The 27,349-nt window shown below is 51.2% G+C and overlaps 2 protein-coding genes across 12 annotated transcripts in view; both read left to right on the plus strand.

Moving 5' to 3' along the window:
- BICRA (BRD4 interacting chromatin remodeling complex associated protein) overlaps positions 1 to 5,610 on the plus strand; it is a 66,375-nt gene extending 60,765 nt beyond the window's left edge. For 9 of the 10 annotated variants that reach the window (XM_072608156.1, XM_072608163.1, XM_072608160.1 and 6 more), the window contains 4 exons: positions 953 to 1,101; positions 2,052 to 2,146; positions 2,738 to 2,840; positions 3,405 to 5,610. In XM_072608156.1, the coding sequence (XP_072464257.1) occupies positions 953 to 1,101; positions 2,052 to 2,146; positions 2,738 to 2,840; positions 3,405 to 4,525 (1,468 nt within the window). In that variant the 3' untranslated portion in view covers positions 4,526 to 5,610. The remainder of the gene's footprint in view (positions 1 to 952; positions 1,102 to 2,051; positions 2,147 to 2,737; positions 2,841 to 3,404) is intronic. The other variant, XM_072608159.1, reaches the window with a different exon arrangement.
- A 3,679-nt stretch (positions 5,611 to 9,289) lies between these two features.
- On the plus strand, positions 9,290 to 27,044 carry EHD2 (EH domain containing 2). Of its 2 annotated transcripts, none has more exons than XM_072608166.1 (6): positions 9,290 to 9,446; positions 13,072 to 13,565; positions 13,945 to 14,042; positions 16,532 to 16,944; positions 18,981 to 19,145; positions 23,847 to 27,044. In XM_072608166.1, exons 2-6 carry the CDS (start codon positions 13,153 to 13,155, stop codon positions 24,396 to 24,398), a joined length of 1,641 nt encoding a protein of 546 aa, XP_072464267.1. In that variant the 5' UTR covers positions 9,290 to 9,446; positions 13,072 to 13,152; the 3' UTR covers positions 24,399 to 27,044. The 2 variants fall into 2 exon arrangements, with proteins under 2 accessions (XP_072464267.1, XP_072464268.1); XM_072608167.1 differs by having other exon boundaries at positions 9,293 to 9,446; positions 13,076 to 13,565.
- Positions 27,045 to 27,349: the final 305 nt, after the last annotated feature.

The following is a 27,349-nucleotide window of genomic DNA, read 5'->3' on the forward strand; positions in this document are numbered from 1 at the left end:
TGAGTGGGGGCCAGGGCCAGGGCCGGGGCTGGGGCTGGGGCTGGGGCCGGGGCTGGGGTTGGGGCTGGGGCTGGAGCTGGGGCTGGGGCTGGAGCTGGGGCTGGAGCTGGGGCTGGGGCTGGAGCTGGGGCCGGGACTGGGGCTGGATTGGAGCTGGATGATGTAGGCAGAAGGAATGTCCTTGGCTTCTCTGGGCCTCAGTGTCTCCTGGTCTCTCTTTTCTGGGTCTCCCATCTTTTACGATTTGTTCCCACTAGCATTTTATTTTTCAAATTTTCTTTATCAATGCCTCATATTACCATTGTTATCTCTGAATACATCCCTCACCCTCCCCTCCCCAATGAACCGTGCCATGGGACAAATGTTTAAAATGAAAGAGAAGAGACCGGTCTAGCAAAACCAAGCAGCCATGGCTCTGGGCACTGTGGCCGGTGGCACGTGCATTGCCACACGCCCATCGTCTCCAACCTCTGCAGAAAAGGAAGGGGAGGGCCTTTTCTCATTTCTTCTCATTTCACTGGCATTCAGTTTTGTGGGGTCTTTTTGTTTTGTCCATTTACATCATTTTAGTATTTATCAGTCCCATCGTTAAGCGCCGTGCTGAGCCCTGGGGATCCAAAGGAAGAGGAAAGACTATCCTGCCCCCCAGGGCCTTCCTGAGTCTGCTGGGGGAGACGACACTGGAGCAGCCATGTCCAAACGCTCTGTGTTGGATCTGCTAACTTCACTTTGAATCCGTTGATTTAAGTTTTCCCAGCTTCTCCATATTCTTCATGTTTGTTGTTTCTGAAGAGGCATTAATCGCCCTACGCTCCCATACTACCATCTGCACAGCTGTTTGCCAGTGGATGGGCAGCTCCTTTGTTTTGCTTTTTACCCTCTGACTGTTTTGGTGTGTATGTGGGGGCTGCCTTGTTCCCTGTTTCACTAGTCTCACGTCCTTGCCCCGCAGCTTTCTGGAGCACCTCCATAGGCATCAGGGCTCTGTGTTGCATCCTGACTATAAGACAGCCTTCCCCTCCTTTGAGGATGCCCTACGCCGTCTGCTGCCCTATCATGTCTACCAGGGGGCTTTGCCCTCTCCTCATGACCACCGCAGAGGTGAGGACCTGCCGAGATTGCTCCTGGGTGCCTTCCCAACTGACCGTGTGTGCTAGGGGAGGGACCCACCAGGGTCATCACACCTTCACTCTGTCACATGTAAAAGAGGGGTTTTGTTCTGAGTCCCTTTCAGCTGTAGATTTATGATCGTAGGTCATTTAGTGTCCCTGGCCTTCAGTTTTGCCCTCTGTAAGTTGAAGGAGTTGGATTAAGTAGCCTCTGAGGTCCCTTGTAGCCCTGGAGCTTGTTCTGATTTGAGGTCAGTGTCCACCATGAGGACCCTCAGTAGTGACCCTCCCAGCCCCACCCACAAAAGGGTGAGGCCTGGCAAGGCTGGGAAGGCTTTGAAACAGGGACTTGGGAAACACCATGGGGGAACCCCCCAGAGAGGCGTGATGTAAAGCAGGTCAGGTAGTTAGACTAGGGACCCCGAGTCCAAGGGGCCTACAACCCTGTCCCATGCCTTTGTCTCTCCATGTGGCAATGGAGAAAGCCTGCAGTGGGAGTTCCCAAGGGGAAGAATTTGGAGGTACTATTGTAGGGGTTTAAATGTGTTGATGGTGGTGTTATGTGAAAAGAGGGATGAATTTGGCATCTGAGACCCTAGGTTACAATCCTGGTCATACCACTTTCTTACCTGTGTGACCTTAAGTGAGTCACTTGAGTGCTCTTGACCTCAGTTTTCCTCATCTGTTAAATGGGCCTGTTGGTTTCTGAGGTTGTGACTTGGTGATCACCTTTCCTGACCCTTCTGAGGGTCCCTTTCTCTGATGTGTCTGTGGCATTGCTGAAGGTCACTGGGGGGTGGTGGGAGAAGAGTGGTCTGCTTACTAAGAGACAAGAAGAGACCACCCCCAAGAATTTCTTTCTCCATCACCGTGTATGTGAAAGACACATGGTGAAAAGGAGAGAGAGAGCTTGTTCTTGTGCCTGTCCCCTCTCTCCTGTAGTAGACGAAGAGTTTGAGACTGTTTCCACACAACTGCTGAGACGCACGCAGGCCATGCTGAATAAGTACCGACTGCTTCTCCTGGAGGAGTCCCGGGTAGGCTCCCACCCACCCATCCTCTACCTGGGATCTACCTGCCAGCCCCACAACTGCAGGGACTAGAGGAGGCATCAGCATTCAGAGCCTCGTGAGAGGCAAACATTTTCTGAGGAGGTCCCTACAGGCAGAATGTTGTGGTGGCACATCCCAGTGGTTGTGGGTTCAGATCCCATGTCTGATGCTTACTGCCAGTGTGACCTTTGGCAAATTGTTTACTCTCCTTGGGCCTTAGGTTCCTCTTGAGTACAAGGAGGGGGCTGAACTAGCTGGCCTCTGAGGTGATGGAGGAACCCTGTATCCCACTGTTCCCTTGGGCCCCCTTCTCCCAGTCCTCATCCCCTGGCCTTGTGCCTAACCCAGGCACCTTGGTGCCAACACCATGTGTGCCAATGAGGGGCATGGATTTGGAAGGGTAGGGGAGAGGGAGAGATCCTGAAAAGCCAGACAGGGTAGGGGCCTGGAGTCCCAGCTTTGCTCCTCAGTGCCATTGGACCAGCCCCTTGGCTGTGCAGTGGGGTGGAGGCATTTCAGCTTCAGTGCTCCCCAGGGCTGTGCCACCTCTGATGCTCTGACCTTTATCTCCCCCAGAGGGTGAGTCCTTCTGCAGAGATGGTCATGATCGATAGGATGTTTATCCAAGAGGAGAAAACCACATTGGCCCTGGACAAGCAGCTGGCCAAGGAGAAGCCTGGTAAGAATGGGCCCATGTCCCAGGATCCCTCCTGGCACACTCAGGGCAGACAAGGAAGCAACTGGTGGCCTCCACCTGGGCCCTGGCCTCCACCTGGGCCCTGGCCTCCGAGGCTTCCTGACAGGCCCATCTGTTCCCCACCTTTTCCACTAGGACATGTGGGAAATCACCTCCTCCCTGGAAAAAAGGAAGGGTTTTCCTTCTCTTCCCTCCCCCCCATGGACCCCCACCATCTCCTCAGTCTTTTTCCCTGTGATCTAAAGCTACCCCAATGGCCCAAAAAACCACGGCAGGGAACAAGTTTTTATTCCATTCAGGTCCACAAATATCTAAATGTGCCTTGAACGCTGGAGGAGGCATGAGGTTATGCCTGCTCACTGTGATCTAGGTTTGGTGCCCAGTACACCTAATGGGGGAGTTCCAGGGAGCTATTGGCTCATTTGTTTTTTGAAAAAGGCTGGATTCCTGTGCTGCCCTGAACATCAGAGGGAGGGGCTCTCAGCAAGGAGGGTTGGAAGGGAGACCCTCCTCCTTCCCCTAATGATGTCCATTTTTCTCTTGCAGAGGAGTACGTGTCTTCCTCCAGGCCCCATGGCCTCCCTGTCTTGGGATCAGAGAGCCACAGTGCCCACCGGCTCTCCTGCACCCCAGCCCACCCTCCACTGTCTTCTTCCTCCTCAGGGGCCCCGACCCAGCTGCCCCCACACCCACCCACCAAGTTGGTGATTCGGCATGGTGGGGCAGGTGGCTCTCCCTCCGTGACCTGGGCCCGGGCTTCCTCATCCTCTTCCTCATCTTCTTCCTCCTCTGCGGCTTCTTCACTGGATGCTGATGAGGATACGCCCCTGCCGTCCAGGAGCCGCCCGCCTATCAAAACCTATGAGGCTCGGAGTCGAATTGGCCTCAAGCTGAAAATAAAGCAGGAGGCTGGACTCAGCAAGGTAGTCCACAATACGGCCTTGGACCCTGTCCACCACCCTTCTCCAGGACCCAAAGGGACGGAGCCCCCAGCCCCACTGCCACCTCAGGCCCCGGCCCCAGCCCTGGCCTCTTCAGGCCAGATGAATGGGACAGTGGAGCACCCCCCTGCACCCACGGATCGGAAGCCAGCCCCACCCACTTCTCAGTGCCCCAGGCTACCCCTCCGCAAGACCTACCGGGAGAATGTGGATGCCTTCAGCAGCTGCCGGGCCGGGGCCCCCAGGGCAGCCACAGCGGGGAGCCCAGCCCCAACCCCGGCCCCCCTCATCAAATCGGACGACACCACCAGTGGCCTCATCCGGGAGCTGGCCGAGGTGGAGGATGAGTTGTACCAGCGAGTAATGAAGGCAGCCCCCTTGGAGGTGGTGACCCCTGGGGCTGGGCCCGGAGTCGGGCCTGGAGGGGAGCCTGCCTGGGAAGCGCCTCCCTTGCCACCGCCCAAGAGGCGCAAATCAGAGTCCCCAGATATGGACAATGCCAGCTTCTCCAGTGACAGCCCCCAGGATGACTCTCTGACAGAGCATCTGCAGAGTGCCATCGACAGCATCCTTAACCTCCAGCAGGCGGCCCCTCAACCCTCAGGCCGGACTGCCAGTGGACCCTCGTACCCCCACCCGGCCACCTCCCCACCCCTGCATCGGCCTGATGGCTACCTGGGCCCCAGTCACAATGGGGGTCTGGGGGCCAGGACGTTGAATAGATAACAGCAGAGTATCTCCCCCTGCCCTTCCCTCCATCCCCTCACAACCCATGGTCCCCTGCAGACAACCCTGAGGACACTGGGGGAGATCACTAGCCCACTGCCCCCAGGGAGGGTCAGGTCAGGGTTCACCCCTCTTCCTCCACTCCCCCAAACAACTTGCTGTTTCTTTTCTAAGTTATTCGATTTATCAATACCCCACCCCCCCAACCTGGCTCCAGCCCCAAAACACTAAGAAAGGAGGTGGGGGGGGACCTTGGAGCAAGCAAACAAAGTCCCTGGGTCTCTGGGAGGCCCTGCAGGGTCCCCCAGCACCTACACCCTGTGTTCTTAGTAGGTCCTTGGGTTCTGCTCCATCTCCGGGGGAGGGGGAAGGAGGGGACGCTGATTACTGCCACTGTGTGTACGTCCGTGTGTCTGTGTGTGAGAGAGAAAGAGAGAGAGCAGGAAATGTTAAAGAGTTGGGAGAAGGACCCTAGGGACCATGGAGTCCAGAGAGAGGAAAAAGGATTTATCAAGAGCCTATGTACGTACCAGGCACTGTGCTACGTGCTTTACAAATATTAGTGGATTTAGAGCTGGGAGGGACCTTAGAAGCCATCTGTTCTAGTGCCCTTGGGAAACCGAGGCCCCATCAGAGGGAAGGGATGGGACTTGTCCAAGGTCATGCATCAGGAGTAGCATTGGAGTAGAACCGTCCCCCCGCTTGCCAGATTACTTGCACCACCGTGCCTCCCACTTTGTCTCTTCGTGAAGGGGCTGTCTTTTCTAGCCCTCAGAGGAGCTCCGTGTGTCTGTGTCCATGTGTGTGCGTGTGTGTGCGTGCGTGTGTGCGTGCGTGTGCGCGCTGCTCCCCACCCCACCCCAAATCAGAGAGTCTCCCAAAGCCGCAGCAGACCACTCTATCTTCCCCCCCTTTCAGCCCCCCCCCCCCTTCATCCCACCCCACTGCCGGGCTTTGACATCTCGGAGACAAACTAGTACTGTAACATATTTTGTACTGTATTTATTGTGTATAACGATTTTTTAAGGAATCCTGTACATTTAGTATTCCCCTGTAAATTAAAGCCAGTCCTCTTTTTAAGCCGGGATCTGTGCCCTGCCCTGCCTCCACTCCCTTCTTTCTGGTCTTTCCATGTTGGGGTAGGGATGGGGGAGCAGGGGAGGTCTGGGAGGGGGAGGTCTCTCCTTTGCATCTCTAAAGGAGGAGGGTAGTGACTGATAGGCTGACAGAGACCAGGAGAGATAGAAACATGAGGAAATATAGAGAAAGCCCAGGCAGTCATCAAGGCTGATATTTCCAGAGTGTTCAGAGCTCCCCTCCTGAACAGAGAAGGGGATAATCTCTGTGTGGTCTCTTATCTCCACTTGACAGGGAAGGAAACTGACTTAGGTTAAAATGACTTCCCCAGTCAGACAGCAGTTAAGCAAAAGCCACAGACACACTTGACCTGGGCAGAAAACGTGCAGTATTCAGCCATGGTAGGCCATCCCTTCTCCTGTGAGAAGGGAGAGATGGATTTTTTTGAGAGAGGTGGAGGAAGAAGAGGGGGAGAAGATCCTAAGCTTTCATAAGAAATAAGTATGAGCTAGTGCAGATTTGGGGGGTAGGGGAATTCAGCTACCCTGGAAGCTGAAGGTGGAGCTCTCTGACAAAAGCAAACCGCTTACCTATTTTTGACTGCTCTAAATGACCTTTTCAAGAATAAAAATGGTGGAGAAGATGACAGTGAGGCTGCTTGATTCTAGCCATTAGGGAGGAATGCATTGCAGTAGCAGAACTGTGGGATGCGATGGTATGAGCCTATGACCCCCTGCTTCTGGGGTAGGCTGAGAGACTGCTAGACCCCCAGAGTTTGGGAGTTCTGGGCAACAGTTCTGACGGCCGATCAGGTGGGTGGGTCAAAATGTCTCATGCTGGTCAGCGGGTGGACCAGGCACTGCTAGCCTGGCCAAGATAGGAAAACACTGTCTCCAAAAGTGGAATTGGGGGGAATGAAGAAATTGAGGGAAACCTTTGATAGGGAAATGATCATATGATCTTGAAATTAGAGGCAGAGAAGGAAGGGCAACCAGGCCCTCAAGTTTGGGAGCATGGATGGAGTGAACAGATGATCCTCTGTGGCCCTGAGCAAGTATCTTTGGACCTCACTTTTTTCATTTGAGGTTTGACCTTTAAGGTCCTTCCCAACCCCAATACTGTGATAACGGATTCAGAGAAAAGCTGAGTAAGATTCTGTACCCAAAGATTCTACTGGGGAAGCCAGCATCTGTTGGATGTAATACTGAAGCAGACAAACACAATCCCATTTAGGAAAAAGCCAGGAACTATCTAGAAGAGACCAGTGACTGTTTAGGGAGCCCCCTGACGAAGTAACCAGCCTCCGAGGATTTCAGAGTTCTCATTTGTAAGATGGGGGTAAGAGCTGGATAGCCTACCTCCCAGGGTGGATGTAAGTTTTAAAGGCAATAATGTCTGCGAAGTGTCATCACAACACAAGGAAAGTGCCTATTGTTGTTAATGGTGGAATGAAAGGTTCCCCACCACCCTTGTTTATGAATTTCAGGCCATAGCATAGGTGCAGAACAGTTAGGAAGTTCTGTCATGTTTTGTTTCAGGGAGAGTGGCCCTGGGAAGGGGAAAGGATCATCCCTAAGATCATATTGGTCCTGCTTGGCTTTACCTGAAGACAGTTTTAAAAGGAATAAATCCCTGAGGCTACAGGAATGGAATTCGTTGTTCAAGGTCTTTCTCCATGCATATATACACAGATAGCTCCTGGTGTCCTTTGGAGGCTTGGATGATTATTGAGCAGCCATGTGGCTGACCTGAGTTCAAATCTGAGCGGTACCATTTATTACCTGGGTCAGATTACTTAAATACTATGGATCTCAGTTTCTTCACAATCTGGGTTGTGCTAGATGACTTCTAAGGGCCATCCAGTTCTGAGAGCGTTGGCCCTAGAACGTCAGAAGTAGGGCTTTAGGACTCATGGGGTCAGTCATGTTTTGAACTTGGAAGGGGCCTCAGAAGCCACTGAGTCAAACCCTTGGTTTTACAGATGAGGAAAGTAAGGCCTTATTAAATGACGTCTATAGATAATGGATAAACTGGGATTTAAACCCAGATCTTCCTGACTGAATCTGGTGCTTTACCTGGGCTGAAACTCTAACTGGGACCAGTGCAGATGTAGTAAGGATGGGGCTAGATCTGAGAACTGCATTCCTGGTGAGAAAACTCCCTCCACCAAAGCAGTGCCACCTTCCCTGCAATTTCAGTCAGAGTCACCTAGACAGACTCCCATAGTCACACAGTCAAGCCTGGGTCCAAAGCAAGGCTTGAGCCCTGGCCTTCCTGGTTCAGAAGTCAGCCTTCTATCCATCAGTGGCAGATGTAAAAAGGCCTAGAGGCAAGACTTCAGCCCTGGAGTGTGTGTGGGGTGGTGTCCCCTGAGAAGGGTCTCTAGGAGAATGGTGACCCAGAAGTGACCAGAACAGCAGAGGGTGAGGAAGCCTGGTGGAGTTGAGACCTTCACCCAGAAAGCCACAGAGGGCTCCCCTTCATGAGGATGTCAGCAAAGAAATTTAGCAAGAATGGAGGCCAGTGCTGAGCTCTGGACACTGAAACAAGAGGGAAAGCTCACGCCTTCATGGAGCTCAGGTGATAATGGGGCCCCATGTTCATCCAAGCGGGGGACTACTTGGAAGTTTACAAAGTACTTTGAGTATATGAGTAATACAGATGCTATCAAAAGCTCTGCGTATCTATAGCTATGTATATATATGTATATATACATATAGGGGTGTGTGTGTGTGTGTGTGTGTGCGCGTGTGCACGGGCGCGCGTGTGTGTATAATCTCACTTGGCTCCTTACCTAGCTTTGTGAGATACATAAGTATGGTGGAGCAGGAGCATACATGCATATATATGTATGGGGGGGGCCAAGGAAGAGAAATGGGAGAGAAAGGACAGAGAGAGAAAGAGAAGGGGAGGAGAGAGGGAGACAGAATGAATCACATCACCACTGGCAGAATAAATATGAAGGTGAGATGAGAGTCTCTTGCCTTTCAGCTGGTATAACCAATTTTATCTCCCTTTAATCCTAGAATCGAGGGGTAGTTTAATCTACACAGAATTGCTGTATGAATGCCTCCTTTCCCTTTGGGTCTTTATTTTCATGTAATAATAGATACAATGCCACAGGTAACTTCGCCACTTTTTTTGAGCCAGACCCAAGGTTTAACTGGCATAGGTAGCTCCTAGTGAAGAAACTCACTCTGCCACAGTACCTGACGCAAAGTAAGTTCTGAATTAATCCATCCTTCCTTCTTTCCTTCCCAAATCAGAGGTCAAGGGACTTGCCCAAGGTCACCTAGGCAAGTAACCTAGGTCAGAGGAAGGATTGGAACTTCGGTGTTCCTGACTGCGAGGCTTGCTCTCTAGCCCCACTTTACAGATGAGCAAACTAAGTCTCATAGAGATCACCTGACTCGCGGAGGGGTCACCCAGCGGGTCTGTGTGGGAGGTCTCTCCGGGGGTCCCTCCACTCCCCGTAGCTGTCTCAGAAGACCGGTGCTCAAAGACAGAGAAAGACAACAGGAGAGACACGGGGAAGGGACGCTAAGTAGCGAAGTCGGGAAAGAGACTGAGCCGCTCACCAGGGGGCGGCAGAGGCCGGGGTGGGAGCCTGCTGGGGAGGAGAGGACGGCACAGGGGAGGGGAGGGTGCGGTGACCCTCCCAGCCCCTCCCTCCCTCCCTCCCTCCTTCCCTCCGCCCCGCCCGCCTGGGCTCAGACGGAGACAGGACAGCGAACTGCAGCCGCGCCCAGTGCCCCCTGCCCAGCCTCGTCCAGCCGGGACCCCCATAGGACAAGACAGGACAAGGACAGGTCCTTGCGGCACCCGGCCTGCGCCGCCCGGCTTGGTGGGTACCTCGTCCGCCCTCTCCATCCCACCCCCCCAATCCCTCAATCTCCCCGCTTTCCTCCCAGCCTCTCCCCTTTCCCCCAGTGCCATCTTCCCTCCACCTCCCGCCTCCCTTCTGGTCCCTTCCAATGCCTTCAGCCCCGCCAGGCGCCCGGAGTCCTCTCTGTCCTTCCCCTCAGCTCCCCATCCGCCCTCACCGAGCACTGACCCTGTTCCTAGGACCCAGGACCTTGCTCTGAGCCCCCATCTTCATAGGCTCGCCCAGGGAGGGAGAGAGGGGACCTCAGTAGCCCCTGGGCTCAAGCCTCTCCCTTTACTGATGACGGAACTGTGGCACAGTTATTGGATGAAGTTAACGCGGTTAGGGACTGACTGACACCGGATTTGAATCCAAATCCTCAGGACTTCAAGTAGCCCCTTCCCCATCTCCTCCTCGGGCTCATTCTTCTCCCTAGCCCCTCACTCGTGGAAAGCGCCCCAACTCCGGAGTCAGAGGACCTGATTTAAATCTGGCTTCAGACATACTCCTTGTTAAACCAGATGGGCCCTGAGATCTCTTCCAGCTCGCGGGTCCCCTCTGCGTGTTCCTCTCTCCCCTCCTCCGGGCAGCCTTAGGACCTTCTCTTCTATCATAGGTCCACGTCCGCTGAGTTACCTTCTGTTTAGCCATCACTCCTTTCTCGCCTTGGTTTCCCTTCCTGTCCAGGCAGCTCTTACACGTCCTCTCCTTTCTCCTCCCCTCGTCCTCCTCGTCCTCCTCCTCCTTCTCAGGTAATCCCCCTCCCCCATCAGCTTCCACCTCTCTGTCTTGCCTGGTTGCTCCTGGTCCAATCCCCATCCCCATTTCTCTGAGTCTTGTCAGAGGAGGATTTTTGCAGTACAGTGTAAGCCTTCTCTGTACCTTTCCCTCCAATGGCCTCCTGCCCTCATGTCTGCTCTTTCTGTCCACAGTACCCTCTCCCTCCCTTATGTCGCCTCTATCCTCTCCTGGCCCCACTCGCTTCTCCCAGTGACCCCGGGCAACCTCTCACAGGATTTAGAACCGGACTAGACCTTAGAAAGAATAAGATACACCCCCTGCCCTTTCATCGAACAAATGAGAAAACTGAAGCCCAGTCAGGAGGGGAGAGGGAAAGGGAAACTGGGGAAAAAGTAGGGCAAGAGTCTGACAGAGAAGAAAAGGTTGAGAGAGAAGCAGGTGAAATGAGGAGAGGGTCTGTGGGAAATGCGGGGGAGGAGGGGGAGAATGGGGTCTCAGGCAGAACCTGGTGGCAAGAAGGGAGGCCTGGGGGAAAAGCAGGCAAAGAGTCTACATTCTGCATTGGAAGAAGGCGCTGCTCTGCCTGATGGCTCCTTCCACCAATGAAATCTCAGGTCCAATGCCCACCAGAACTCCTGACTCTAGTCAAGGGAGCGATCTTTGCAGTACTCTATGCTGACTGGCCTGTACCCTCCCAGTCTGTCCCAGTGGCCCTACCTCAGAGGAATTAGTGCATCTGGGGCAAAAAGTGAAGGCCAGAGTAGGATGTTGTGCAAGTGCAGAGGAAACTCGTGGGAGATGCAGTGCCATCAAGTGAGGGGGCAACCCGTTTCCCTTACCCCCAAGGGGGTAGGAATGGAAGTGGGTCCAAGGAGAGAGGTACCGGGATCCATCGCCCTGGAAGCAGAGAAAGTATGACACACACCCCCATCAGACTGTAAGCTGTCTGTTTTTCCTCTGATAGCCAGTCTGAGACAAAAGACTGTTTTTTGCTTTTCTTTGAATCCCTTGCACTTAGCACAGTATCTGGCTCGTAGTAGTTGCTTGATAAATACTTGTTGACTGACTGGCACATTGAGGTAAAAGCCTCCTCACTCTATGCTAGCTCTTTTCCTGACATCAACTCTCTTCCTGATCTACCTCTCCTCCCGGTAGCCCTTCAGCTCTCTGTTCCCAATACCCCTTCTCTTTCTCCAATCCAGTCTCATTCCTCCATGCATCTTCTCCTTGGCACCCTCCTCTTCCTTTGGCCATCCCTCCATCTATCCATTTATCCATCCATCCATCTATCCATCCATCCATCCATCCATCCATCCATCCATCCATCCATCCATAAACTTCCTATCCCTTTCCCTCAGGCAGCCTTCTATCCATCCTCTGACTCTCAGTTTCTGTTTCTGTGTCTCTGTCTCTGTCTCTGTCTCTCTCTCTCTTTCTGTCCTCCTCTTCCAGAAGACCTCCACCTACTCACTCATCTATACATCCCTCCATCCACTTTCCCCTCTGACTCTCACTTGCTTTTCTAGTCACAGATTTTTCAGCTTCTCAGAACTGTGAGGGTCTTCAAAGACAATCCAGCCCAACTTACACAGGAATGAGAAACCCCTTTGCAAATAGTGAAATAGAAATAATGACCCACCCCAAAGCCTCTTACTTAATTCTTTTTTATTGTTTTCAGTTTTCCACAATCACTTCCATAAGTCTTAGATTTTCTCCCCCTCTCTCCCTGCTCCCTCCCCGAGACAGCCTGCAATCTTATGTGGGTTCTACCCATACATTCTTCTTAAATACAAGACTCTTACTTGGTTACAAATGGTAGGCATTTTAGCCACTCACCCAAGAGACTGAAGAGCAGTCGGTACCAAAAATCATTTCTTTTGAACCCCATTCAAATATCTAATGAGAATAATGAGATAACAGCAGTAATAGCCATAACTTTAACAACAGTCATAATAATGCAAACCTAGCTAGTGCTTTAGGGTTTTCAGGACATTTGGTTCATGAGACCCAGGTGAGGCAAGCAGCACCAATAGTAATATCCCCATTTTTCTGATGAGGAAACTGATGCTGGGAGAAGTGATTTTAAGTGAAGTGACTTTAGCCTTAGTCCCATTAAACTTCCACTGGGGTGGTGTGTTCCCTCAGCTCTAACCACTATCATGTTTTTCCCCTGATATCCAGCCTGAATTGGCCTCTCCAGAGCTTCCACCCATAGCAACTAGTTTTGCCAATTGGGGCCAAGCAGGACAAACTTGGGCCCTCAGCCACAGGACTCTCCAAGATATGTTTCCCCTAAGTCTCCTGTTCTAACCATTCCAAGTTCTTCTATTCGGTTTCCATGAGGGATGCATGAGCTCCAGTCCCTTTGCCATCCTCGCTACCCTCTCCTGGTTGCTCTCCAGATTAGCTGTGGCACCCACAGTCCTTCTGATGTGATCTGACCAAGGCAGAGGACTGTGGGCTCCATCCCCTTCCTCCTGCTCCTGGGTGCTATGGTCTTCTTAATGCAGACCAAGATCCCCCTAATTTTTTGATTCAGAGCAGAGGGACTGGTGTCTTTTATTCATTAATTCAGGGACTCTTCTAATCAATTTATTATAATAATTGATAATAACAATAGCCAGCATTTATAAAGCACTTTAAAGTTTGTAAGCACTTTACACATACTTGATCTTAACCACAACCCTAGGAAGTAGATGTGGAGAGAGCTCCATTTTTCAGATGTTAGGAAGGGTGAGGGATCTGCTCAGATCACTCAACTGGGAAGTGTGAAGCCAGGTCGATCCTGATTCAATGTTCCATCCACCACATCTCCAAGCAGCCTGTAAATAAATGCATTCATCCTGATTTCATCTTCCTCCAGGTAGTCCTCCATCTGTCCAACTGTGGGCCTAGCCTTGAATTTGTGGTTCCAACCTTCATCCCTCCAGTGGGAGCTCACACCATGTTTAGCTGGCTGAAGCGTGGGGGAGGTGGAGCAGCCCGGGGCCAGCGGGCCGAGGCCATCCGCACGGTGACTACAGCGCTCAAGGAGTTGTACCAAGCCAAGCTGTTGCCACTGGAGGAACATTACCGCTTCGGGTCCTTCCACTCACCAGCCCTGGAGGATGCTGATTTTGAGGGCAAGCCCATGGTGCTTGTGGCTGGCCAGTACAGCACAGGCAAGACCAGCTTCATTCAGTACCTGCTGGAGCAGGAGGTCCCGGGCTCTCGAGTGGGGCCTGAGCCCACGACTGACTGCTTCGTGGCTGTCATGCATGGTGAGACCGAGGGCACTGTGCCTGGCAACGCCCTCGTGGTTGATCCGGACAAACCCTTCCGCAAACTCAACCCCTTCGGGAACACTTTCCTCAACAGGTACTCCTCTTCTCCCTTTCCCTATCCTCACCCCACTTCTCTCCCATATTCTTTCTTTTCCTGCTTCCCCCCCTCCCCTGCCAATGACTTCCCTCGTCCTCTCCTCTGTCCACAGGTTCTCACCATTAGTTAGCCCTTCCTTCCTTGGTCTCTCCCACAGATCCTCTCCTCCTTTGTCCCTTCCTTCCCCCACATTCTTCCCCCCTTCCTGATTCTCTCCTTTTTCTGCTTTCTCTCTGACTTCCTCTCTTCTCCCTTTCAGTTCTGCCCCATCCCACTGATCCTCCCTCCACGGAATCCCCTTTCTTGCCAGATCCTTCCTTTTCTTTGCCTGACTCCCTCCCCTTGACCCTGGACCGACTCTGGTTCTTATCCCCAGGTTCATGTGCGCTCATCTCCCCAACCAAGTCCTGGAGAGCATTAGCATCATTGACACCCCGGGCATTCTTTCTGGGGCAAAGCAGAGGGTGAGCCGAGGTAAGGCCTGGAGGATGAGGTGGGGAGGGTGAACATGGGCTGGTGAAGGCAGAGCTGGAAGCCCAGAGACCTGGGTCTGGGTTGAGGGGGAGGCCCCCAGACCTAGACACTGCTTTAGTCCCTGGGGGAGGGCTGAGCCCTGGACACTTGTAGTGTCCTCTAAGTGGGGCCATGCTGACAGCCCAGACTCTCAGGTTCTCAGGGAGTTACTGTTGCCTGGGGCACATTGTGGGTCTAGGACTGGTCTTCTAGCAGCCCAGGGCAGAGTGAGTTGGAGGACAGACAGGCAAGCAGGAACTGGGAGCAGCGCAGGGGAGGATGGGATGCCATGTTGGGGCATGTTGATGCTGGGGGGTGGAACTGAACACGTGTGAGCAGTCAAGGCCCAAATAGCGTGTCCAGGCCTAGGCAGAGAGAGCAAGAGAGAGAGGTAGAGGTAGAGGGGGTTGGGGAGACAAGGACAGACAGACAGTCAGATATAGAAGAGAGAGAAGTAGAGACAGAAAGAAGGATCAGGCAAAGGAGAAAATGATGTTAGAACAGAGACAGAAACTGATAAAAGACCAAAGAACGACCCAGAGAGAGAAACGAGTGAGAGACACAGAGATGGAGAGCTATGGAAAGAGTGGAAGAGACTGAGAGAGAGCTGAGAGATAGAGGAAAAAACGAGAGAAAGACAGAGAGAGACAGAGACATAAAGACATAGAGACACACACAGAGAGAGAGAGAGAGAGAGAGAGAGAGAGAGAGAGAGAGAGAGAGAGAGAGAGAGAGAGAGAGAACGAGGGAGGGAGGGAGAGAAGGGAGGGAGCCAGAGCAGAGGCTGGTGGGAGGTTGGGGCGGGGAAGGGGAAGGGGGGGAGGAGAGGTTGGTTCCCTCTGGGGCCCAGATGTGGGGGTGGAGCTCCCCTCTCCCTTGGCTGGGCGGGACAGACTTGGGTCCTGGGTGGGGGCCAGGCCCTTGGTGGAATTTATAAACAGCTGGGGGGGGGGGGGGGAGGTGAATTCCTGCAAAGGCCTCTCAGACCATAAGAGGAGCCAGGCCCTGGGCTGAGCCAGGGCAGGCGGGGCTGGAATGTGGGAACATCCATGGGCCAGCCCCTCTTTCCTTCACCCCTGCCGGGTCTCCCCCAGTGCTGTGATTTCTTCATTAGGTCTCCCTTTCACCACGTTCTCCTTAGTCTCCATCACACATTATCAGACTGTGTCTGAACTTTGAGGAGAAGCAGGGTGAAGAGACCTACCACAGCTGGATAGCGTGGTGGTCTCAATACCTCAATTCCTGAGTCCCTGTTCCTCTGTGTATTCTGAGATCCTGGTCTCAGGATGGTTAGCGGGAAGTGGGGAGCATAGGTGTCTGGGACAGAGGAAACAGAGAAGGAGGGACACATTTTCTGGCTGTTAGCCTAAAGATGGAAGGGGGGTGCTGAGGGCAAGGGAGGGTTAATGTGTCCATGGCCCTGAGCCCGGGCTGTCCCAGGAGGGAGGGAAGCAAAGGCTGGAGGCATCTGGAGAAGAAATCAGGAAGAGTTTGCCAGGTGGGGTGAGGAGGGAAGGAATTCCTTTTCTATCCTCCCCCAGCATCCCCCGGGGTTTGGGATCAGGTGGGCCCTGAGCAGGGAGAAGATAGAGGGATCAGAAAAGGGCAGGGAACTAGCAGGGCTGCTGGTTGTGTGCTGTGTGTCTGGTGTCCCTGGGTGTGTTTATGTGTTCGACTCGGTGTGTCTCCAGCAGTCTCCATCTCCTTGGTTCTTTGGTCAGTCAGTGGTACGGTCTGACTCAGTCCTCAGTGTTCCCTCCACCTTCCCTTCCCCTCTGTGAGGCATATTTTCCAGGACTCTGTGTGTTACTGTGCTGGGGGTGTGTACATATGTTCAGAGGGGAGGAAGGGCTGGGGAAAAGTGGGGGTGGGTCTTTGATGACTTGATCCCTTCCTTCTCCCCAGAAAAATGGCTTCCACATACTGCCCCCTCCTATCCTCACCCCCTAGACCTGGGAAGGAGTGAGGGGAGGTCTCCCTGGAGGAGGGAGCAAGCTGGGCCTGGCACCAATGGGCAGGACCCATCCAGGAATTTTCTGTGCCTCAGGAGAGGCCTTCCCGAAGTCTGCCTTCAGAACCCTGGGCTCCCTTCTGTGTCCGGGGATTGTGTATTAAGAATGAGAATAGAGAAGGGGGGGTGGGTGTCTGATGGGTCCTTCCAAACTCTAGACTCACTCCCTGCAGAAGGAAACATTAACAGCTACCAGAGGGAACAATGAAGATTCCTGTCCTAAAGCTCTGGCAGGCTCCTGAGGGGAGGGGACAGGGGCTGCTAAAAGAGAGTGGTGGTGGATATTCCCACAATCCCTCCAGGCCTCCTGGGGTCAGTCCATGAGGTCAGGGCTAGAGATGCTTCTCCAATCCAGGAGGGCTCCCTAGAAGAAGGGACTCTCCCATCCAAGTAGGCTCCCTGGAGGGAGCCAGAGATCATGAGACTTGTCTCCTCCCAGGCTATGACTTCCCTGCTGTCCTGCGCTGGTTTGCTGAGCGAGTGGATCTGATCATTCTCCTCTTTGATGCCCACAAGCTGGAGATCTCTGATGAGTTCTCTGAGGCCATTGAGGCACTGAGAGGCCACGAGGACAAGATCCGGGTGGTCCTCAACAAGGCAGACCTGGTGGAGACACAGCAGCTGATGCGTGTCTACGGGGCGCTCATGTGGGCACTGGGCCGCGTGGTGGGGGCCCCAGAGGTCCTGCGGGTCTACATCGGCAGCTTCTGGGCCCAACCCCTGCTTGTACCTGACAACCGGCGCCTTTTCGAGCTGGAGGAGCAAGACCTTTTCAGGGACATCCAGGCCCTGCCTCGCCATGCGGCTCTGCGCCGGCTCAATGACCTGGTCAAGAGGGCCCGCCTTGTTAGAGTGAGCCCTGGGCCTTTGTTATGGGAATTGGGGGGTGCAAAGAGGAGAGGCCAGGGGGCTGCCTGGAGGAGGAGAGTCCTGAGGTGGGGAGTCAAGAGGGTGGGGAAGAAAGTGGGGGGCTGCTTGGAGGAAAGAGTGATGGAGACCAAAGACCAAGAGGAACCAACAGATATTCTCTTCCCTCAGTGTGCAGGAAGGCTCCCTCCTCCACTACCACCGGTTCTGTCCAGATGGATGCATAGACTGAGTTCTAAAGAGATTTAGGCTTAGGGTACCCTCTGTGTGCCTCTCTGTCTCAGTCTGCTTCTGCCTCATAGGGTGGAGGTGGCTGGAGGCGTTCTGGACACCTGGGTCTCCTCCCCTCTCAGGAGGCAGCTCCGGAAACCCCGGAGTCCGGGCGCCAGCTCCCCCTCCCCCCTTATCTCTTCCCGGCACCTTTCCCTCCTTCCTGCCTGTGAAAGCCATCAGTCCCCCTCTGCCCCCCCTCACGAGCTCCCTGCCAGATTTCTCTGCCTTTCCCTTATTACAGGAGAAGGCTTGCTTGACCTCATTCCCTCCTCCCCACTGCCCCCCCAAATTCTGTCTCCCCGTATCATTGCCTTCCCTAGAGCCTTGGTCCCCAGCCTCAGGAAGGTCCCCACACCTTCTTGGGCACCCTCTCCCTCCCTGGACTACAAAGTGATCCCTGGGCCACTTCCTAGAGGGACCCTGGAGGCTTCTCACTGGTTCCTGGGGGTAGGAGGTGAAGGTGGGAAGTTCATCTCCCTGCCTAGGTGAGGAGGCATTGTAACAGAGACAGATAGAAAGGCTGGAAGGAGCCTGAATTTGACATCAGTTCAGGTTCCAGCATTACCTTTGGCTGGTCCCTTCCCCTCTGTTAGCCTCATTCTCTCTACCTGTAAAATGAAGGTGCTATACCAGATGATAAGGTCCCATCTGACTCTGAATCCAGTGATCAGATAAGATAATGTAAAGTTCTTTGTAGGACAGCTAGGTTGCACAGGAGTCAGGAAAACCAGAGTTTAAATTTACCCTCAGACACTCACTAGCTGTGTGACCTTGGGCAAGTCATTTCACCCTGTTTGCCTCAGTTTCCTCATCGGTAAAATGACCTGGAGAAGTAAATGGAAAACCAGTATCTTTATCAAGAAACCCACCCCCCAAAAAGGAGTCAGATGTGACTGAAACAACCAAGCAACAAAACGTTCTTTGTAAATCAGTACATTCTTGTACTATGAATATTCTTACATTGGCTCAAATCATATCACTTTAAGATGTTTATCAAAAGCTTTGTTGTTTATGATCACAAATATGACATTGTTATTCTGTATTAAGGAAGGAGCAGTGTGCTGTCATGGATAGAGCAGGCTTAGAAGCCAGAAAGATCTGGGTGGAAATTCTACCTTTGGTAGATCCTGGCTGGTGACTGGGTAGCTCTGGGCAGCTCTGGGCACAACTCTCTGAAACCAGGAGTTTCACCAAAAGGGCTGCTTGTATCAGTAGAGGCAGTATCCCCACCTGGAAATTCCTTCTATCACTGAAATCAGATGTCCAGTCTCTATACTCTTAGTAAGATCCTGCCAATGACTTTGTTGATGTAAGAAACTCCCAGGTGAGGAAAGTCCATCTGCCAATTCAGCTGTGGGTCCTTTCTCTGCAACTCATGGTCCTACAGAGTTTCCTGGAGCCCTGAGTGGGTCACACAGGGTCACACAGATGGTGTCTTCCTGATTCCATGGGCAGCTCTCAGGTGTACCACGCCTCTGCATTCCTGGTGCTCTTATTATTATAGAGAGGGAGACAGAGACACAAACCCCTGCCCCCTCTTTTCCTGAAGATGAGGAGGCTGCTCCCTTTCCATCCTGCTCCATGGGCTCTGGACCAGTTTCAGTGAGGGGTGGTCTCTGGAAGAGAGCAGTACCTATTAAGCGCCTATTGTATATTAGGTGCTTTACAAATATGATCCCATTTGATTTCCTGGAGCGGCATCTGGAGTTGGGGCTGGGTGGGTGAGCCTACTGCCTGCTTACCCCCAGGTGCATGCCTACATCATCAGCTACCTGAAGAAGGAGATGCCTTCTGTGTTTGGGAAGGAGAATAAGAAGAAACAGCTCATTACTAACCTGCCTGTCATCTTTGCCAAGATCCAGTTAGAGCATCACATCTCCCCAGGAGATTTCCCCGACTGTGAGAAGATGCAGGTCAGTGGGGAAAAGCGATGGATAAGGCAAAGCAAGGGAGGTCCTTGGGTGGGAGGATGGGGGAGGGGGAGTCCAGGAGGACTTCTTGGAGGAAGAGGAGGAGTGATCTGGGGGAGCTTCGTGGAGAAGGAGGCAGGATACCAGCTGGAGGAGGAACTGGTAAAGTGGCTTAGTGATCCCTGAATTAGAAAATTTGAGCGTTGGACAAGACCTCCATGGCTATCCAGTCCACCCCAAACACCAAAGGAACATCCAGGATAATGTACCTGAAGGGAGATCATCCAGCCTCTGAAGACTGCCATGGAGGGAGAACCCACTTCCTCTAGGGGTAGCCCCTTTGGGGCAGTGCTTGTTGTTAGAAAGCCTTTTCTGATATCGAGATTCAGTTGGCTTCTTTGTAGCCCATTGTTTCTGGTTCCGCCCTTTGGAGCCAAACTAAACAAGCCGCATTCCTCCCCTAAGCAAGGAGGCCCTTCAAACACTTGCAGACATCTCTCATGTTTTCTCTGACCCTTCTCTCTTTAAACTAAACAGCCTTAGTACCTTCAGCTGATCCTCCCATGTCATGAACTCAAGGCCCTTTGCCATAGATTGCCCATTCCTTGACACCTTCCAGCTTTTCAATATCCATCTTAAAACATTAGCACCCAGGACTCCAGGTGAGGTGTGAGAAGGGCAGAGTACCAGGGCACCATCACCTCCTTATTCCTGCAAGCTCTGCCCCTTTTCCTTTCACCCTGGATTTGCCTTCACTTTCTTGGCTGTCATATCATGGGACTGACTTGTACTGAGCTTGTGAGCCGCTAAAACTCCCAGATTCTTTTCGGGACTATTGCTGTCTTTCCACACTTCCTTCATCTTAAGCTTGTGAAGATGATTTCTGTTATCTAAGTACAACACTTTTCTCCCCGTTGAATTTCATCTTATCAGATTCAGCCCTGTCCTCTTGTAGCTTTTCAAGATCCCTTTGGATAATGATTGTTACCCAGTGTTAGATCTCCTTTTCAGGTCACTGTCATCTTCATAACTGATGAGTGTTCCTAACACTAACCTTCTGTCCCTTTAAGTCATTGATAAAAATGTTAGGCGTCCAGAACACTCCACTGGAAAATTCCAGATACATTGACATGGAACCATTAACAACCTTTTCCTACCCTACCCATATTATTTTCTAAGCCATATCTTTTGTGCAAGAATGGCATGAGATGCTTTATCAAAAGCTTTTCTAAAACCCAGATAAACTGTAGCTACAGTGTTCCCCTCGTCTACTAGTTTATTCATTCTGTCACAAAAAAAATAGCCTTAGTCTGACCCAGCTTGCCCACAATGAAGCCATATTGTCTCTTGGTGATCGTTGCTTCACTTTTTGGACATTTGTCCACCATCTTTCTTTTTTTCCTTAATAGTATTTTTCTCCAATTACATGTAAAGATAGTTTTCAACATTCCTTTTTTATGATAATCGTCTTTTATTTTAAATGATTTATTCTTAGTTTTCAACAGTTTTATTTTTCTAAATTTCCCCTTCCCAAAGAGAGCAAGCAATCTGATATAGTTTATACGTGTACAATAGTTCCGTATTAGTCATGCTCTGAAAGAAGAATCAGAACAAAAGGGAAAAGCCATGAGAAAGAAAAAACAAAAAACAACAAAAAAGGTGAAAATCGTCTGCTTTAATCTGCATTCAGATTCCACAGTTCTTTCTCTGGATGTGGTTAGCATTTTGTATCCCGATTCTTTTGGAATTTGTTTTGGATCATGGCATTGCTGAGAAAAGCTAAGTCTATCACAGTTGATCATCTCACAATGTTGTTGTTACTGTATGCAATGTTCTCCTGGTTCTGCTCACGTCACTTGGTATCAGTTCATGTAAGTTTTTTCAGGTTTTTCTGAAATCTGCCTGTTCATCATTTCTTATAGCACAATAGTGTTCCATTACCTTCATATACCACAACTTGTTCAGCCATTCCCCACTGGATGGGTATCCCCTCAATTTCCAATTCTTGGCCACCACAAAAAAAGTTGCTATAAATGGTTTTGTACATGTGGGTCCTTTTCCTTTTCCTTTTTTTTTTTAATGAGCTCTTTGGGATACAGACCTAGCAGTGATACCTCTGAATCCAAGGGTTTACAAAGTTTTATAGCCCTTGGGCATAGTTCCAAATTGCACTCCAGAATGGATGGATCAGTTCACAACTCCACCAACAATGCATTAGTGTTCCAACTTTCCCACATCTTCTCCAACATTTATCATTTTCCTTTTCTGTCCTGTTAGCCAATCTGATAAGTGTGAGGGGGTACCTCAGAGTTGCTTCAATTTACTTTTTCTTTAATCAATAGTGATTTAGAGCATTTTTATTGTAGTTTTATCTATATTTTTTCCTCTGAATAATAATATATTATATATATAATATGTGAAAATATTATATATACTATATTTATTTCTTCCTCTGAAAACTGCCTAGTCATATCCTTTGACTATTTACCAACTGGGGAATCCACCATCTCTTCTATGATTTTCATAGGATTCCATAGTCTTGTCTCTTCCCTTTGCTGAAAACTGGTTCACTCTTCTCTGGCCTTTTGCTACATCTTCTTTTTCAAACATTCAGTTCTTCAAATGTTCCTGAAGGGCTTGGCTCTTCTAGATGCTGGGACCTGAGGAAGGAGTTCATCTGGGTGTGGGGATTTGAATTCATCAAGGGCAGTGAGAGACTCTCCTTCTATGTCATTAATGATCTTGGGTATCAGTGCCATCTTAGTCATATTTGATTCTCTCATTTCTGCTGTAAAAGTCACTGTTTTTGCAGAGGAAACCAGAGAAAATGAAGGGAGGATGCCACTTAGCTTTTTCTCTGTCGTTGGTTGTCATTATCCCATCCATCCAAGCAAAACCTCTGTCACTTCTTTTTCTCCCAATATAACAAAAACAGACCAACTCCAACCCCAATCCCAACCCTCTTCTGTTGTCCTTCCCTTTTCTCACCACCCTCAGCTCCTCCTGAACATTCTCATTCCTGCCCATATTTTTACAAGATCACACCGTGACCCTATACTTTCTTCCATTCCTTGGCCTTGCTTCCATTTTCTATTATGTTTCCTTCAAAATCTAAATTAACTGGAAATTTCCCTGAGCATCCCCACTGGTCATTTCAGACAAATCCCATTTTTCTTTGATGGATTTGTTTTCCCTTTGTGGCTTCCGAATACCATCCTTGAGCATCTCCCATCTCTCTTGGGTGATCTTTCCCTGACGCATTTTAGGTCATGGGATCTCACCTATCTTTCCTCTGAACCCTTTGGAACCCACTTTCCCCTCAATCGAGGAGGTATGTCAGACTATTTCCTCTGCTCTATCACAAACTCTAGGAGGGAGTGGTCATTTCCCCCCAGGGGTCCCTTCATTTCCACTCCCCATTAGGGAGAATCGGACCCAGAATAGAATTTCCCCTTGTTGATTCCTACGCCCTTTGAAAGCTGAAATAATCATTAAAGGCATTTCAGCAAGTTATTTAGCTGTCCTGCTTTTGGTGGAGGAAGGGAGGCAGAAGCAGCCTATGTCCCGGGGTCCTCATCTATTTCCCCTTGCTGTCCGTGTGGTCTGTAGTCCACTTGAATGACAAAATCACTGCTATTTCTGCCTCCCCTGACCTTCACCCAGATACTTTTCTTTATGTTTCCCCATCTTGCCCTCTGAGTCCTGGGTCCTTTCACATAACTATACTTCCTTAATATCAATGATACTTTCACCTTTCGTGTATCCTGTTCCTTTGGAATGAGGTATCCCCATACAGAACCATGGCCCAGTAATGGGTTCTGTCCCACCAAGTCTTAGTGATACCTGCCTGAGGGAGTCCAGTTTTCTTCCTTGGGTTGGAACTTCTAGATCATCTGACTTGTTGCCTGAACTTTGGGCATTTGTGGATAGACATGGGAGTCTACTGGCTTTATTCCTGGGTCCTTCCTTGGATTTTGTATTTAGAGAGTTTTGGAGGACCTTAGACTTCTCCTTCCTTTGTACTTTGTAGTCTCTATTCTGTCTATGTTGGGAGATCTCCCCTGGCAGGCTTTCCCATCCCCATTCTTTTTCATTAAAGATCAGTGAAGAAAGTCTGGAGGAGGAGGAGCTGAGGGTCAGGGAAGACAACCATGGGAATTTTCATAGGAATGTGGGACATAGTTTGGGATGGGTGCAGTGACAACCTCTCCACGCTTGAGGCTTCTGGGATTGGGGCCAGGCTCTGTAAGTATTTGGGGGGAGAGGAGGTACAGAGGTCAGAGTCCAGGGGGAGAATGTCTGGAGACAGGGACACAGCCCAGGCTCCAAGGCCAGACAGTCCAGTGTGCCCAGCCAGGTGCTTCCTCCACCAGTCTCTGCTCTCCTTTGTCCTTCCCTTCCCCTTTTCCTGTCCCTCTTCTATCTTTCCTCAGTCTTCCCTGATCCCTCCTTACCTGCCCCTATTCTTCCCCAGTGAATTCTCTCCTTCTTCCTTTGGCCTCTCCCCACACCCCTCCCCATTGCTCTCCTATTCCAGGTCCATTCTTTCCTTAGTCCTCTACCCTTCATCCCTTCTTTTCCTGAGTCCTCCCCATCCCTTCTCCCTTCCCTCCTCTGCCTTTGCCATGCCCCCTGTCTTTCACCTCTCCCTCTCCTGCCCGTGGGCCCCTCACTCTCTCTGACCCTCCTCGTCTCTTTGGGCAGGAACTCCTCATGGTTCATGATTTCACCAAGTTCCACTCTCTGAAACCAAAACTGTTGGAGGCCTTGGATGAAATGCTGACCCAGGACATCGCCAAGCTGATGCCCCTGCTTCGCCAGGAAGAGCTAGAAAGCCCTGAGGTGGGCGTGCAGGGAGGTGCCTTCGAGGGTACCCACATGGGTCCCTTTGTGGAGCTGGGTCCCGGAGAGGCCCTGGGCGAAGGGGGGGAAGATGGAGATGACGAAACGGAGTGGGTGGTGACCAAGGACAAATCCAAATACGATGAAATCTTCTATAACCTGGCTCCGGCCGATGGTAAGCTCAGCGGCTCCAAGGCCAAGACATGGATGGTGGGCACCAAGCTGCCCAACTCGGTCCTGGGCCGTATTTGGAAGCTGAGTGATGTGGACCGTGATGGCATGCTGGATGATGAGGAGTTTGCCCTGGCCAGTCACCTCATCGAAGCCAAACTGGAGGGCCACGGGCTGCCTGCTGACCTGCCCCGGCACCTGGTGCCACCCTCCAAACGCCGCCAAAAGGGATCTGCCGAGTGAGGGCCTCAAAGAGGGCCCACCTCTGGCTGTTTCCCCTGCACCAAACGCTCCCCAACTCTGTGCCTCTCAGAGCCCACTTTCAGCTTGTGTCCCCCACAGCTCCATTCTCTGAATTCCTGACTGGCATCCTTATGTCTGGATCTTTCTGAACCCCCATCTCTGTCTTCTCCTAATCTCCAATTTCACCATTTCTGGAGATCCCTTCTCATTTCTCTCTCTGAGACATCTCTGTATTCGGTGAATCCCCATGATTGGCTTGTTCCCCTCTGAACCCCAAAATCTGAACTCTCATCTATCTCTCTAAGCCTCCCTTTATTTTTCTCCAAGCTTCTGATCTATGTTACTATGTCTGCCTTCCCTTGAGTTTTCAGGATCTCTCTCTTAACCCCTAACTGGCTTCCCTGTTGTCCTACTGAGTCTCCAGTTCTATTGCTGCCTAGTCCCCTGACCTGTACTGCCATTCTCTGCCCTCTGCACCCCTCTGGCCCTTTTCTTTCTAAACTCCCAATATGCTTCCCCTTCCTTCTTCCTCTCTGAGCCCCCATCTTGGTCCCCTTTGACTGCTGGTTTCTCCCTTGGAGAGCCCCCAAATCTCCCATGCTCTGAGATCCAATCTTTGTCCCACTCAGAGACCCCCATCTTTCTCCCACTTCCTCACCAGCCTTCCCACTTGTGGCCCATCACATCCTTCACTTTCCCTCATCAAACAAACTCTACCTTGCTCACACCTACCCCAAATGTGAATTATTATGTTTTTTCTCCTGCCTTGCCCTGGGGATATCCCTCCAAAGGCTCAAGGGAATTGCTTGTATTTTAGCACTTTGGACTAAAATATATCCTCTCCCCTCTTCCATTTCCACCCCAATCCTCAGCCTGGGATGGGTCTTTGGATTTAATACAATGTTGGGTGGGAGAAGAGAGGATTCCCTTCCATATATCCCACCCCCAACACACAGACACATAGTCAATGTAGTATAAGGACCAAGGTGAGGGGAATAAGTCCAAGGTTTTAAGTGTATGTGACACTGTATATGTTAAGTAGATGCAAGTGATTGATCCCTTGGTTGTGTGACCCACAGAAGAAATGCTTCTGGCTCCATCTTGTTGACTGCCCATGAGTCCATATAGAATGGACCTATAAGGGGACCAAGGAGGACCTAGATTGACAGAATCAGTCCTAGATCCTCCCTTCTCTCCATTTATTCCTCTTAGGTGACCAGTTCAGGTCTGGGATTGAAGAGGCAAGGGTAAGGGCAAAGGTAGACCAGGAGGGATGCGATTGCCCCAAAGCTAAGCTGGGGGAGGCTGATTTAGAGATGAAAAAGAATGAAGTTTCTTCAGAGTGCTGATCCTTGACTCTGCCCTTCTGAGGTGGGTGGTATGAAGACTGCCCAGGGATTGTTTGGAAAAGGGTTGGTGTGGTCAGATCCCCAGCAGGAGCTGTCCAGTTAGGAGGCCAGGGATTTGCCTCCTTCCTGTCTATATTTAAATACTTTACCTGGCCCATCTGATTAGTCTGTTCATAGAATTTAAGTGAAGAAAAGCCAGTAGTCCAAACAAGCTCAGTGGCCCATGTTTGGCATATGAAACTTTTTTGGGGGGTGGGGTTCTTTATTTTTGTTGTATACTTTCCCCCATCAGTTGACAGGCCTAGGAAATCCATCACCAAGTCCATGAGTCCATATTTAAGATATCCAGATTTCTGGGGTGGATGAGTCTGTATTTTACAGCAGCCATTTTTCTACTCTTCCTCCCTGACTCTGGTCCAGCTCTTATGGAAACTTGGGATCATAGATGGAGAGATGGAAGGGACCTTGGATGGTATCACATCCAACTCCTTTGTTTTACAGATGAGAAAACTGAGGCTGAGAGATTAAGTGACATGCCCAGGGTTAAAGTGCTAGAAAGTGGTTGAGGCAAGATTAGAACCCAGGCCTTCCTGACTTGAAGTCTGATACTCTTTAGTCTGCTGCCTCTCCTGGAGTAGGGACCAAGGTCCATAGAGATTAATCGCCTGGTGTATTCCCCAGGAAGGGCAGGGATCCAGATCCAGCTTCCTGTCCCTTCCTGGAGGACCCTGAGATGGGAGTAAGTGAATATATATGCCTTCCTTCCACCAAAATGCAGTCACATCTGATCACCTCAGGGCCCAAAGTGGGACACCCCATCCTTATACATACACATACACACACACACACACACACACACACACACACACACACACACACACACACGCTTAGAGATCCCCAGTGGACATTCTGTTCCTTATCCAGGCCGCTAGGGTAGGTATGGCAAGGGTCACCCCTGAAGTGAAGCCTAACCCCCCAGGGGTGTGGGTGGATGAGGGGTAGGGGGTTTATATACCTCTCCATGGGGTATACTCCCATGTTTCTGGTAAGGGAAGGGCAGTTGCTTGGTTTCTTTGCTGGGCTTCTGAACAGTTGGGAGAAAAGACGTAATTCCCAGGCCCAGAGACCAGCAAGGGAGAAGGACAGTGGGCAGCCTGTGGCCCTGATATCAGCTTAGGAGAGAGGATGGTGCCCTGGCCTACCCCTCTGGCCATGAGACCTCCTGGGGAGTTCCCTAGCCTCTGTGACATGTAATAGTACAGTGTGATGTTCAATAATAAAAATGCTTCTCACAGTTTGGCGGGCCTGGCCCTCCCTGTGTGGGGGGAGGGGGTGACTCAGAGGGGCCGCCTGGCCTTAATGACTCAGGCCTGGGCGTACTGCCAGCTGGGACATATTTTCCAAAGAAAAGTTAACATTCTCTTCCCGCCCTCCACCCTCCTGTGGGACCCTCTGGCTCCACCCCAGCCCAGCCCCTTTCCCCTCCCTGGGCCTGGGAACAGAGCCTGGTGGGGCCAACTGGCCCCAGTCCAGCTTTGGGTGAGTGGGCAAAGCTGATGCGTGTATGTACGTGAGTGTATGTGTGTATGGAAGGGCACATGT

The sequence above is a fragment of the Notamacropus eugenii genome, chromosome 5 (genome assembly GCF_028372415.1).
Source record: "Notamacropus eugenii isolate mMacEug1 chromosome 5, mMacEug1.pri_v2, whole genome shotgun sequence".
Classification (NCBI taxonomy): domain Eukaryota; kingdom Metazoa; phylum Chordata; class Mammalia; order Diprotodontia; family Macropodidae; genus Notamacropus; species Notamacropus eugenii.

Coding starts and splice junctions, on each gene's coding strand:
- EHD2 (XM_072608166.1), top strand. CDS start 13,153: ATGTTTAGCTGGCTGAAGCGTGGGGGAGGTGGAGCAGCCCGGGGCCAG. Junction 14,043..16,531: donor AAAGCAGAGGGTGAGCCGAG/GTAAGGCCTGGA, acceptor GTCTCCTCCCAG/GCTATGACTTCCCTGCTGTC. Junction 19,146..23,846: donor CCGACTGTGAGAAGATGCAG/GTCAGTGGGGAA, acceptor CTCTTTGGGCAG/GAACTCCTCATGGTTCATGA.